General features: G+C 29.8%; 1 protein-coding gene across 2 annotated transcripts in view; it reads left to right on the top strand.

Annotated features, from left to right (window-relative positions):
* Nucleotides 1-13840, top strand: part of rdgB (retinal degeneration B) — a 71416-nt gene that overhangs the window by 46247 nt on the left and 11329 nt on the right. For both annotated transcript variants that reach the window (XM_087165452.1, XM_087165456.1), the window contains exons 6-15: nt 1390-1776; nt 2298-2408; nt 2509-2619; nt 4166-4535; nt 7606-7810; nt 9599-9891; nt 10793-10962; nt 12175-12345; nt 12472-12600; nt 13166-13314. In XM_087165452.1, the coding sequence (XP_087021578.1) occupies nt 1390-1776; nt 2298-2408; nt 2509-2619; nt 4166-4535; nt 7606-7810; nt 9599-9891; nt 10793-10962; nt 12175-12345; nt 12472-12600; nt 13166-13314 (2096 nt within the window). The remainder of the gene's footprint in view (nt 1-1389; nt 1777-2297; nt 2409-2508; nt 2620-4165; nt 4536-7605; nt 7811-9598; nt 9892-10792; nt 10963-12174; nt 12346-12471; nt 12601-13165; nt 13315-13840) is intronic.

Below are 13840 nucleotides of genomic sequence, written 5' to 3'. Positions count from 1 at the left end.
CTTTTCCTTAATTTTAATTGAAATTTACTTGTATATGTTTTTAATATATGAAATTTATAGTTTGGGAAATGGCCACGCCTTTCGCGTTTAATAATTTCGCGTTCTTTTCTAGCTCTTCCAAGTTAATCCCTTTTTAAATTTTACTGTCGTTGCCAATGAGAATCTTTGTGTCGATTAATGAAAAGCGAGATTATAATTTTATTAATTTTCCAATAAGGTCATAGAATCTGGTCTTGATCTAAATGTTACCGTAAATTAAATCATTTTTCTGTTCTATTGCGCACTTTAGACGGCTCATAGAATAGAAAAAAATAAAATAAAATAAAATTCAATACTTAGATTTAGATAAGATTTTATGAACTTATTGTGGACATTGGTAGGGGTTCATTAGGAATTAATTGCTTTGAACTCTGGCATACGTGATGTGTGGATATTGACTGATAGCTAAAATTCAATACTTGAAGGATTGACCACGTATCCTGTTTAAATATGGACAGGATATCATTTTAAGATCGGCCCTGTGTACTTTCAGTGGATTCCATCCCACGTGGGAGTTTTTGGAAAATAATTGCTGATCTGCTTGCTAGGTAGAACAGTGACCTTCTCACAGTCCCTTACTCCATACTACAAGCTTCTGAGGTTCACTCTCGAATTTTGGCCAAAATAAATGCCGCTTGGAAAATTTCTCCAGTTCATGGTACGCCGCTTAATGTCCTGAATTATCTCTGCAGTGCTGTCCTTCATTTGCTCAAACGTTTTATCTAAACTTAGGACTGATCACATAAAAAGTTCCATCCTTCAGGGAATCGAGAAGACATCTGCCGATTGTCACAACTCAGTCCTCTCATATTATTGATTGCATTGGAACCTCGGTGATAGCTACTGTTGAATGGAGAGACTGTTTGCGATTTGTTGATACGACATGACTTTTTGGACTTTTGGTTTTGGGATCTAAATCAAGGAGATAAGTAACAACATTAATGGATGGTTCATAATATTGTGACTTTAACAATTTCATTATCATTTGCGAATTGTAATCCATTTAACACTGATTGCTCGATAATTAACTCACTTATTATATTTATTAAGTTATAAAAACGAAATATTTCATTTTATTTTTGTTTGATGAAATCTAAACTTCTACTTATGTATTACGTTATCGACTCATGTCCTCAGCTTTCAATTCAACCAAGCTCTCAATTAAAATTGTACATTTAATTAAGTGCTAAAAATTGTGTTTTAAATTACGATGGTGGCTTGGAATATGTTTCAAAATAAGTTGCTTCCGACTTATATATTTTTAGTTCATCTTTTTGTAATGGGAAAAAAACTGCATTTCTAATATTTTATATACTTAGTTTGGTATTTTGCTTTTATTTATTGTAACAGCTCTTAGAAAAACAATGTTCCGCGCCCACAGACAAGCTTGGGCTTGGCAAGATGAATGGTATGGCCTTACAATGGATGATATTCGTCGGCTGGAACGAGAGACGCAAGAAGCGCTTGCGAAAAAAATGAATACCGACGAAGATTCTCAACCATCAGTTCATCCTAGTCCATCTGCTTGCTCTGGACAAGAAATTGATCTTAATGCAATTGATAAAGACAAAGACAATGATTCTTGTGTGCATTTGGAAGGAAGTCCATCTCCAAATAGACCTCGTAAACCTAGAAACCTGTCAGTTGCCAATATCGGGAATGATAACGCCCCAGCAGAAGATGGTAGGCAAAAATTGTGGTCAAGAAGTGGATCTAGAACAGCCCTTTGTTCTCCTAGTAAGTTAAATGATTATTAATTGCTTTGTTACTTTTAACTATAGTCTAATTCAATACGCATATATGGAGAGAGATTTAGATTTTAGGGTTAGGTTAAATTTAATAATTTTTTAACTTAAATTATTAAGCGATTCTTACTCTAACATAAGGAAACGCGACTGGTTCGACGGGATTATTTTTTAAATTTACTTAAAAAATTTCTGAATTAAAAAAAAGGTATCGTAAAACAGTTAAAAAAAGTCTTTTTTGTGTGTAATGAAAGCAGGAATAAAATATTTATTGTCTATATGGAACAGTCTAAAAATCTTTAACAATCATAATTTTTTGGTTGTAAAATATAATTTTTTAAACCGTTAGTAATACCCTTCAAACAATTTTTAATTGGACAAACAAAGAAATTATTTTATAGTTTTAAATACAGCTGTTCCTTTGTTTAATTCAACCGTAATGTTTGGTAATAAATTATGGAAATCAATGTTTAGCTTTAATATTGTTTTCCATTGCATTTGAATCAATTTCAGGTGGAAGTTCAAATGCAAGTTTCGATCTTCAAGTAGCAGCCAACTGGCGAATGGAAAGCATCGTGAGAGATTCAGAAAGTAGTTCGGACGAGGAATTTTTCGATGCCGAAGGTATGTATAACAGTTTTTTTTGTTTTGTTTGTTTACTTCGAAAATACTGATGTATTATAAAATCTAATAAAATTATAAAAATATCCTTTTTTTTCTCCAGAAAATATAAGGATGGAAGCGTTTACCTTAGCTCGATGGAACTCAATGGACATGATACCTGACGATGACGAAAAAGATCAAAATGCACCTGACATGCCTGATTTTCGAGATGGTAAGTAATGTTTCATATTAATCATAATGATGATATTTTGAAATAGGGTTTGAACAGCATTGTCAAAATAATAGTTTTATTTTAATCTTAATTTTTACGTTGTGAATAAATATTTATCCAATAATTTTATTTATGGAGTCCGTTTAAATTTATAAGCGCATTTTTATTTTTCACCTATTTTCATTGATAAGCAAGTAACGCTTCCTTTCTCTATGATTATGTGAGTTTCATTTTCCAAAATTAATTACTTTTTCATTTTACGCGGGATTTTTCTGGGTATTTGGTTTATAGAGATACAGTGTCTTAACTATTACCTCTACACCATTGGTTGCAAAAATAAGCAAATTGTAAACGCTTTCCTCTTTCTTACACAAAACAAAACTTTTAGAAGCATGCGGCTTACTTAATATACATTTGAACCCGATAATGGTGCACATAAACAGTTCCAATTAAGTTTCCAAATCCAAAAATCATTTTAACTGGTGAAATATTTTATATATGTCTTTAAAAAAATAAGTTATAACTTTTAATTTCTTTTATGAGTCTTCTTGACCTTTCAACAACTTGTTTTATTATTATTTAAATTCAACATAAATTTTTTAATATCTATTTCTTAGAAAAAAAAATTACAGATTTACAAACTCTGCCAGATGTATGCACCTCCTCTGAATAAAATTTAAATAAAAGAAATAGAGTTTTAGTATTACTGTTCCTAAAAAGGGAAATTTACCATTTATAGATTTGAATGAAAGTAGAAATATTACTGTATCCCACTTAATGTAAATTGTAAACGCCTTTATGTCGTCGGTTGAAATGTATGATTATTGCAACGCAAGTATTCTTTGGCTTGTAAATATTATAATATACAAAGAATTTTGTAAAGCTCGATAATTATTTTTGAGTATCACCTGCTGATATTTGTAACTTTAAATAATTCAGCGTAATAAATAAGTAGTTAAAAAAACTAATAAAATACGTTAAGGGTATAGTCATTAGACAGAAAAAGATTGCCACTTCCACCATAGAAAGTTAAATGAGCGCAGTTATAAAGTAAATGAGTTCTTAGGAAAATTTTTCGTTTCCTTTTATTCGCTGAAAAGTGTTCTATTAAACCTACTTACAGCTGTAACTATTTTATGTTTTACTGCTTTAAATTTTTTTTAAACCTATTATAATGGCCTATTATATTTTACCTATTATAACTTTTTGAAACCTATTATAATATGTCCATTTTTGTACCTTTATTTGTGCTTTATTCACGTCACTTTTCTTTGTTCATATGTAGCGCAAAGTTTACCCTTACGGCTATTAAAGTAGCTTTTACAGTAACTTAGTAAACTAAATATTTAATTTCTATTTTACGTAGCTGTCATGGAGCAATTAAATGTGACGTTGTTTTTATAGACTAGATCTGTGCTTTGTTGCTGTTTTTTCATTTATGCTATTACTATACTTGATTATGTTTCTCTTTGAACTCAATTAACATACTAGCATTTAATATTTTTTCTTCGAATTCAACGTTCTTTGGTTTCCATTTCAATTTCAGATAGCATATTTTCCAACACTTTCATTAAGAAGGTTCAGTCTGAACATGCCAATGTCAGAAATCCTAGTGTAGGATCCGCTTCTGCTGCAACTCGTACTAGCTTGGATACCTCATTGCCCTCCACGCCCACTGCTTCACCTGCCCATCAGTCTTCATGTACAACCACCATTTTAGTCATGGTTATGCATGCTGGTAGCGTGCTAGATTCTGGTATCGAACCTACGGCTAACAAGAAGACTGATGTAAATACTTTTGCTAGTTCTTTTGAGGCTGTAATGCGACAACATTATCCTACATTATTAGGGCATTTGAGTGTGCGTCTTGTATCATGTGCTGCTGTGTGCTCAGAAGCTCTTGCAGTCTTATCAAAGTAATTTTCATTTCTAACAGTCTTAATCTTTAACAACTATTGACTATCTTATTTCATATAAGTAACAATCTAAAAACAGTATTTATTCTGGAAATATATATGCCTTAAATTCATTATTTTCTAACTTTTTTCGGAGATTAGCGAACTCACGTTTGTAAATGTACAATGCGAAAAAAACAAACAAACTAACAATCAAGTTGAATTATTTTTGATCTGATTATCGGGTTTTTACGTATTTCGTTCGAGGTCCTAATCTTAAACATGCTTATTGGTACAAACAATAATTTGAGTAATGAAATCAGACACAAAAGAAAAAAAAAACGTTCTTTCTCTGAATAAAGTTTAGACAGAAGAGCAGTCGAAAGTTGGGACACCTTAAAGTTAATTTCACTTTTTGTGTATTTTTGCTGTATCTCAAAAATTTTCCAATGAATTGAAACATTTTTGCATACAATTATAGAATTCGTTTATCGAAAGATAATTCCACTTAAATAATTTTTAATAATTATTTTTTATTGAACTTGTTAACAAGTTGAATGCCACGCTAATTTTACATGACTTGCCCGTCTGGCCAATAGCTGCAAACTAAATTGGCAAATATTAGACAGATTTTGCTAGTTTTTAAAAGGTTTAGCATGACATATCTGAAAAAAGTGGTGAATTATATAAGCCTACGAATTGTTTAGAAATAGTGGTGAATAAAAATCTACTAAATTGAATTTATTAAACCAAGAATCACAATTAATGAACTACCACTTGAAAATATTTATTCGCTGTCTGGAGCAAGTTGGCATCTCTGTGTATATAAATAAAACTATTTTTGTGTGTCCTATTGCATTAGTTTATTCAAACCATTTTAGTAACGATAATAAAAATTTACTCGAATTATGTGTTTCTAATAAACTTGGCTTCGCCGGTCACCGGTGACCCCCGTGGCACTACGAACAAACTCAGTGCCGGTCACCGGTGACTCTCATGGTATTCAACGTGTTAATAATAGTCTAAAAAAGTTTGAATCGCAAGACAGACAAATTTTTTGATCAATTTAAAGTATATAAATTTAATTGACAAAATGAGTGTAAATGACAATTACAAAATGAGTGTAAATGACAATTACAAAATGAGTGTAAATTTATGAGTTATCAAATTTTAGAAAAGTCATATATTTAAACATTTAATTTCTTGAGAACTATCCGACCAATTACATTATTTTGCATTTTGTCATTTAATTATACACTTTAAAATGATATAAAAATTTGTACGCCTTACAATTCCAAAATTTTCTGACTATTCTTAACAAACAATATAATAAAGTAATTGTTACAAATTATTTTTTACACGGAGTTATCGTTGGATAAAAGAGTTTTATCATTGAATCAAAACAATTTTTGATTCGCTTAAAAAGTTTTTGAAATGTAGCAAAATATGAAAGAAAGTGGAATAAACATTAAGGGCTTTAACTTTCGACTGCGTTTCTGACTATTGAGACCATATTTTCGGGATTGCGGTAACTCCCTCTCCCTATAATTTGAAAATCAGAAATCCGATTTTGTTGAAGTTGAAAAAAAGGTATCTTTATTTCGAGAAAGTGCGTTTTTGTGTCGGAATTCGTAATTAGACAAGTGCGACATTGTCTCTAATGTACTTTTACGCATTAAATCGAATAGGACAAAACCGTGGTCCGAAAAAAAAGTTCATAAGTTACATAGGTACAATTAACAAAAAGTAAAAAGTACAATTTTTGACTTGTATTCTGTCATCTTATAGTAAAAATAGTTTTATTTGTCTTATTGTTAAACTCAAGGAAAAAAGCTATTTGGTAAACTCCTCTTGGTAGAGGTAGAAAGTATCTTCACCTCGCTCGTCAGTTTTAAGCGGGTCTCGTTCAATTCATCTTAAAAAAGTACACAACGTTTTGCCACTTACATAGAAGAGGTTACTGGAGTTTACCAGTTTGAACTTTTTTTGTGGGGATATTTATATAAGACCCAATTTTTAATGTTCCACGTGAACCTAAACTGTGAATTAATTGCAGTTCTGTTAATATTAAATTAGTTTTTCTTTTAAGAATTATTAATTAAATAAGATCTATTATAATGATACTTTACTTTTGCTGTAACTCCAGACAGCACGGCCATGGTCATTTTCGTCCTAAATTTTTTTTTCTTGTGGAATTTATAAACACGCAGAGATGTATCATTTAATTGTGCTGAAAAAAATCAAACGCTATTTAATACTATATTGTACGCGATGCTTGTTCGCTCTTTTCTTTTTATTAAAACTAGCAAATTCCCTCTAGAATGGAATTTTTACGATTCGTAGATACTGCTCTTCCTTTAAAAAATTTATGTAGCATTCCGAATTTCGTTTATATTTCTAGATTATAAATGCTGTTTTTTTCACTATACAGGGTGTTTATGAAGTCCCGAACCCATTTTGATATTTAAAAACTCATAAAATAATAAAGATAGATTAAAATTAATAACATAAATGGTTAGATAGACTCAAAAAGTTTCATGACCCTTGTCAATGAACTTCCACGTGTGCCCCCTTCGTCGCATGGAGAATATCATACGGGGGAGATAGTCAATTTCACGCCAGATAGCGGTAAGTTCCAGGTAGCCATAAAATCTGTGCTTTCTCTTGTGGTGTATGCATTCTCTTTAATATCCGCTAGAATAAAACATCGCATAGAAAAGTACTACATAGAACAAACACATCAAAAGTAAACATAACATTGCAATAGTTGCCAAAAACAAAAGAGAGAAAAATGCAATTAATAAGCAGACGATATTTAGAAAAGTACAGATATTTAGACTGGAAAATGAAATTATATGAAATTAACCACGCGCGCAGACGATATTTACAAAAGTAAAGATATTCAAATCTGAAAAAGAAAATATATGAGTTATTCCATCAATAAATGCCATAAGTTTGTTTATATCTTCATTATTTTATGAGTTATTAAACATCAAAATGGGTCCGGGAATTTATAAACACCCTGTATATTTGTTACAAAGATTCGATAAAAATTATGTTGAACTTAACCCTAAATTTTTTTCTTCTTTAGTTTGAGTCCCTATAGTTTCCAGTCATCACCATCAGCAGTTGAAGTCATATATCACTCATATGATGCAATTCCTTTGGGGGCACTTCCATTGTTTGCTATATCATCGCCAGAATATCAAGAGCATGTGTCATCTGTGATCAATTCAGCTAATGAGGTGTACAAAGATTTTCTTCAGTCTGAAGAAGGAATGGGGTTCAGCGGTCAAGTAAGTGACTACTTCACATTGCAATGTTGTGTTTGTAATACATTAAAAAAATATATAGCCTCGTGAATAACTCTTGATTTAACAATCGGATTTTTACGAGGGAAGCTACAATCTTTTCCTTTCTTAGTTAGTACTAAATATTAATTAAATTTACAAAAAAAATGGACTCAATTTTCGCAGATTTTTTAAGATCAATTTTTTTTTTTTTTTTTATCTAATGATAATTCCGTGAAAAAATTATGATGATCGAAAAGTTATCAATGAACACAATTTTCACACGAAAAATTAACACAGCTTTCGCATTCACGTATGTATTTTTATTATCTAATCATAATTCGGTGCAAATATTATAATAATCGGAAAGTTATGAATGGACACTGTTTTCACATGAAAAATGGACGCAATTTTCGCATTCAAGGGTGAATTTTTTACTTATCTAATGATAATTTCGTTCAAAAATTATAATAATCGAAAAATTATGAATTATATGGTATGAAAAAAAATTACATTGTGTTGAATAAGTATTTTATAGATACATCAACCTAATAACTCCAGAGAAATAATAATTTAAAAGGTACCACTTTTTATGGAGATATTTTTTTTTACAATGTTAATTACCTGTCCACCGTTTTATTGCGCTCGTTTTATTAATTGTATATGAACTAGAATTCTATGAATGTATATTATCGTTTTCTTCTTTTTTTCTATGTATGGTTGTTAATCTATCTCTCTTGTAAACGACAAATTTGACGCACTAGAAAATCAGCTCTCCATTGAAAAATATATCCTGTTGGAACTAATAGCATCCTGTCTATGAAACATTGCGTACCAAATGAGAATGCAGATTTAATTAAATTGTCTTATCTTTATAAACTCAAAGATGCAAATAGCGCATAGAAACATATAGAGAAAAACAATAATTTTGAAAAAAGTTAGGAAATCTTTGTGTCTTACAACAAAATATTTTTTTAAACGATATCGACCAAGTAACTATATCGAAATATTATCGCAGTGATACGCGTTTATTTCGTGGTAATTTTATTTGAAAAAAATCTTATTATTTTCCAATATTTTACAGGTATGATGTCTGAAGTATTTTAATTTTGAAGCAAATCTTTATTTCTTAAATAGTTACGAGTTAGTCACCATTTTTAGTATGATCTCATAACAAATATTTTTGAATTTTAAACAACTATTTCCCGTTCAAAACAGATAATGCGAAACTGGTGACTGCAGTTTTTCAAATCCTATTAAATTCATGAGCTTTTTCTGTTTGTATCCCTAATAAGAATAACAATAATTTTAAATCTATATTTTTTTCTCAAACGAATGAAAATCGAATTTTTTAACAAGCTGTAGAATCTCAAAGAATAACCTAAATAATAAATTCTTATTTGGGCTATAATAGCATATCTACTGGTTCAGCAACATCTAAGAAAATCTTTTTTTATCTTCCTAGATATTGTAATTTAATCACAAAAATACTGAAATATACGAAAAAAATACTTTATTTCAGTACACGCATATTTTTTAATATAATTTATTATTTCCAAATAATAACGGCGCAGAATTCAGTTGGATTGTTTACGTTAAATTACTTGAGATCCTCCGAAGTTTGTATATTCAATCTGTCGTTTAACGTGGCATTATTGCTCGAGAAGTCATAACTTTTGAGATTTCTATTAAATAAATGCCTGTCTTTGTTTTAAATTCGGAAAATTCATATAATTAAATCCAACTAGTTTGTTAAATTGAAAATATTCTATTCTATTGCAATTTGTTTTTTAGGTAATTATTGTTGCGGATAGTGTAGCCTCCATGATGTCATATGATGCGTTGTGTCGAAACGCGAAGTATGACGGACGTTATGGAAGTGAAACCAGCATTAACGATCCAGAAAGTGTACAAAACCTTTCTTCTCGCAACAATCCTTTGATATCTATTAGTGATGGTGGTTCTATAGATGACAGTCAAGATGTGCCGCCTGAATCGAAACCTCGGCAAAATAGCCAAGCTAGAATTTATCGCAAGTCACACTCTCATCCTCAAGAATCAGAGCCTCCTCAGTTCGAAAATGTCCAGTAAATATCCACGATATTGTTATTATTATAATTCCTCTTACCAAATAAAAGCAAATTTACTAAAATCTGAAGTACCCATCATTCTAACTTTCGAACGATTGCAGGGTATCTAGGTTGGGCGTTAGATCGTTTACAGCATAGCCTGGTGGAGACCTGCAAAGTTAGAGTTTTTAGCTTGAAAACGGTATGAAATAGATATGGGGAAAAAGATAATTATAAAATTGTTGAGCATCATCGATTTAGTATGAATAAGTACTTTGTGGAATTTATGCCAAGGAAATAAAACTCTAAAACACGCTCTTATTTGTTCGGAATTTCCTACTTTGTGATTTCAAACGATTTAAAGAAAAATAAAGTTATGACAAAATGTTCTTATTTTCAAACTTTGTTTATTGAAAATAAATTCATCTTGTGAAAATTAGTTATCTCTTTTATTTTGTCACATCACAGTTTAGGATATGCCAATTTTAAGCATTATCTTTTTTAACATTATTGTTCACAATAATTGATAATACTCTACAGCATAATTAACTTTTCTCCTTATCTATTTCTGAACGCTTTCGAGATTGAAATGTTGTTTTGGTGCTGTAAGCGGTCTAATCATGTAGTACACATTCATTATACTATACCTAGATATTACTTACATTAATATAGGGTAGCAGCTTTTCGAAAGTATAGAGGGTGATGGGGTGGGTACCTTTACACTATATATATTTCTGAATTAAGAATTGACAAACATTCTTAATTCAAATATACATAAGAATTATACACGAGAACTAGATATACAGAATAAACTCAAACTCATAATCTTTATTCATTTAAATAGGGAAATTTTTGTGTTATATATTATTATGTTTTAAATTGGTAAATTTTAAATTGTTTTTATTGAAAACTATTTCAGAGTAAATCGTTTACTGTCTGCACCCAACACAAGACGACATAGTTCAGCCTCCAACGACCCTAATTCTAATCTCAAATTAGATTTCGAAGTTAGTGATTTCTTCATGTTTGGCAGTCCTTTGGGTACAGTTCTTGCTTACAGAAAAATGCTCACCTTTGATGACAAAAATAGTAAGATATGTTTATTCTTTGTCTTTGGTGGGAACTTTTTGAAACAGTTCCTATTTTTTTTCTTCTTAAATGGTGGCTCTAAATTGTACACAGTCCTGTTTTAAATTATATTAAGAAATACATTTGTATGGAAATGTGTTTTAATTTTAGATTCAATGATTTATAGCTATAAAATTAAATAAGTGACTTGTGTTTTATAGATTTCTAATCTAGTATCAATATTTAAAAAAAATTGTAATGCTGAAGTTAAAATTTTATTCAAGAATTTGGCTTTATCAATGACGTAAAAAGCTCTTCTCACTATCCTACTCAAATCTTTCTTGCTTCCATTTTGTCTTAAAAAATTCGTGTTTGTTTATAACGACTACCTCGCTTTTACAACTCCATCAATTATTCTGAATTGTCGTTTTAACAGACTTCTACTGTATTTATAAAATATAATAGAGAGGTTTTTGTACTGCCACATCTACACTTTTATTTTAAGCAAATTGTTTCTTTCCAATTTGGCAGGATTCTAATTTCTTGCAAGACAAATAATTACAAAATAAGTAGATTATTTTATTATATGTATATAAATTTAGTATGAATTTATAGATTGTATTAAAATATATAGCATTGTATAGATAGTATTGTATATGATAGATTATAGAAAAACACACATTTTTAAGTATTGGTAAGCAACTGGCCAAATGATTGATTTCTTTGAAGCATTTTTTATAGTCTTCATTCGATATGGTGATTGTTTTTACGAAGATAAATCATCATAGTACGTAAATTGAAATGATGCAAAATATGTTATTTAAAGATTTTGGTGGAAAATGATTCATCGCAGCAGGAATTAAAGGTATAACTCTGTATTTGAAAATTATATTCAGGATGTTCTACCATTTATTGGTGTCTTTCTCACACACAGGTACAGTCCTCCAAAAACACACCCTGAATAACTTTTGATCTAATGATCGGATCTTTACATTCTAGGTCTCAATCATAATGGTTAGAAGGGGTAATCTGAAATGTGCTAATTAATTAGTACATAGTATGAAATCAGACAAAAAGCGTACTTTCTCTGAATAAACGTACCCTTTTTTTCGATGGATTAGGCTTTCTGTATACTAGGTTTTTCATAAACAAGTTTTTATTTGTTGGTTCACTAAACTTTCATAAGCATTTTCTGTATTTGTTTGAATTATTTATATTTATATATCATTTTAGGTCCTCCTTTAAGACCGTCCTGCAATCAAGTTTATAATTTGTTTCATCCTACAAATCCATGTGCTTCTCGTATTGAACCCCTGCTCAGTGCACGATTTGCTCAGTTGTCCCCGATAAATGTACCTAGATATCAAAAATATCCATTAGGAGATGGTCAGCCTTTACATTTATGTAAGTTTCATTACTTTATTTAAACTAAAATAGTATTCAAATAAACATAATACTTAAACCACACCTTATTCTGTTTTTTTTTCCTTCTTTAAATTTCTAATTTTCATTACTTTGTTTTTAATTTAGTGGAATACATTCAATCTTACCCTCATCTTTTCATGGAAAATCATGCTGTTAGGCGAACAAGTGAAGCCAGCATTGTAAGCACAATGTCAGGAATGATTGATATGGTACCAATTACAACAGTTGCTTCATGTATGTATCTTATTCCAGAATTCTTCAATCAAATTAATCATAGTTTGTATTTTAAAGAGACTTTATTGATTTATAAGTCAGCATTCATGATTTTAATTATAGTTTTTTAAATTAAAATAAAGCACTCCCAGAAAAGTTAGTTGTTGTTCAAGGAGGTGTAAAGAAGATTAAGGCTGCACAATTTTGTTACCATTGGCATGGTGATGGCAATGTAAGCAGTATTGTATCGCGCATTGAATGTGTTTATGTCCCAGACAAGCTGGTATCCATCGATTTGTAGTCTTTAAGCCACCACATGGTATAGTCCTGACCTTTCTCAATGAGAGGTCAGTATCTGAACCATTGTGCTTTTTTTAAATTAGACAAAATTTATAGAAAACGAACGATGCCTAAATAGCACGTAAATATAAAAGACTATATTTATTTTACACTTTACTTAAAGTATTTTAAATATATTTATTTAGTAATTAACAAAGTTTAGTTTCTTTTTTATTCTTGCTGGTTTTGTTTGTACTTTATTTTAATGTTAAATCGATGACTATATTTTAAATTTTTTTTTTTATAGTAACTCAAAGATGGTGGGGTTCAAAAAGAACAGACTATGCTCTCTATTGTCCGGAAGGTCTGTCAAATTTTCCAACCAATGCACTTCCACATTTATTTCATGCCAGCTACTGGGAGTCTAATGATGTGATAGCTTTTATTTTAAGACAGGTAAATTATTCTATGCATAAATAAATACAGAACATATATTATTTCTCAATGAGTAGTTAGACCATCTCTAAAACTTTCTTATTTATAATGATGAATAATTTTGGGTTTTTTATACTTTTTGCAATAATTTTTATTTTAAAATATAAGTTGTTTCTAAGAAAAGCTTTCATATTTCTTTATATTTATTCTAAAATAATAGACAAATAATTTTTATTCTTAGATAGATTTGCTTCAATCTATTAAAAATTTTATTAATAAATTGAGTCTCGCAATTTCATAATAAAATCAAATAAGCTAAATTTTTGAATCATTAAAACATTCTTACATTATACTAGTTAACTAATGTATTGATAACAAGATATTATTATATTTAATAAGGTAAATAATAATAATATATAACTAAGAAATAATATAAATAAATTAGCCAACTTGGGCAACAAGTTTGGTCATCTTTTAAAACTATATTTTACAACATGTAAACTTTATTGGTAACCAAGCAGAATGCATAGCAAAACTGCATTTGAAT

The sequence above is a fragment of the Parasteatoda tepidariorum genome, chromosome 1 (assembly GCF_982258835.1).
Source record: "Parasteatoda tepidariorum strain Cologne lab strain chromosome 1, Ptep-v5.0, whole genome shotgun sequence".
Lineage (NCBI taxonomy): Eukaryota > Metazoa > Arthropoda > Arachnida > Araneae > Theridiidae > Parasteatoda > Parasteatoda tepidariorum.
The sequence above is the reverse complement of the archived record's forward strand: the minus strand, read 5'-3'. Positions and strand labels throughout refer to the sequence as shown.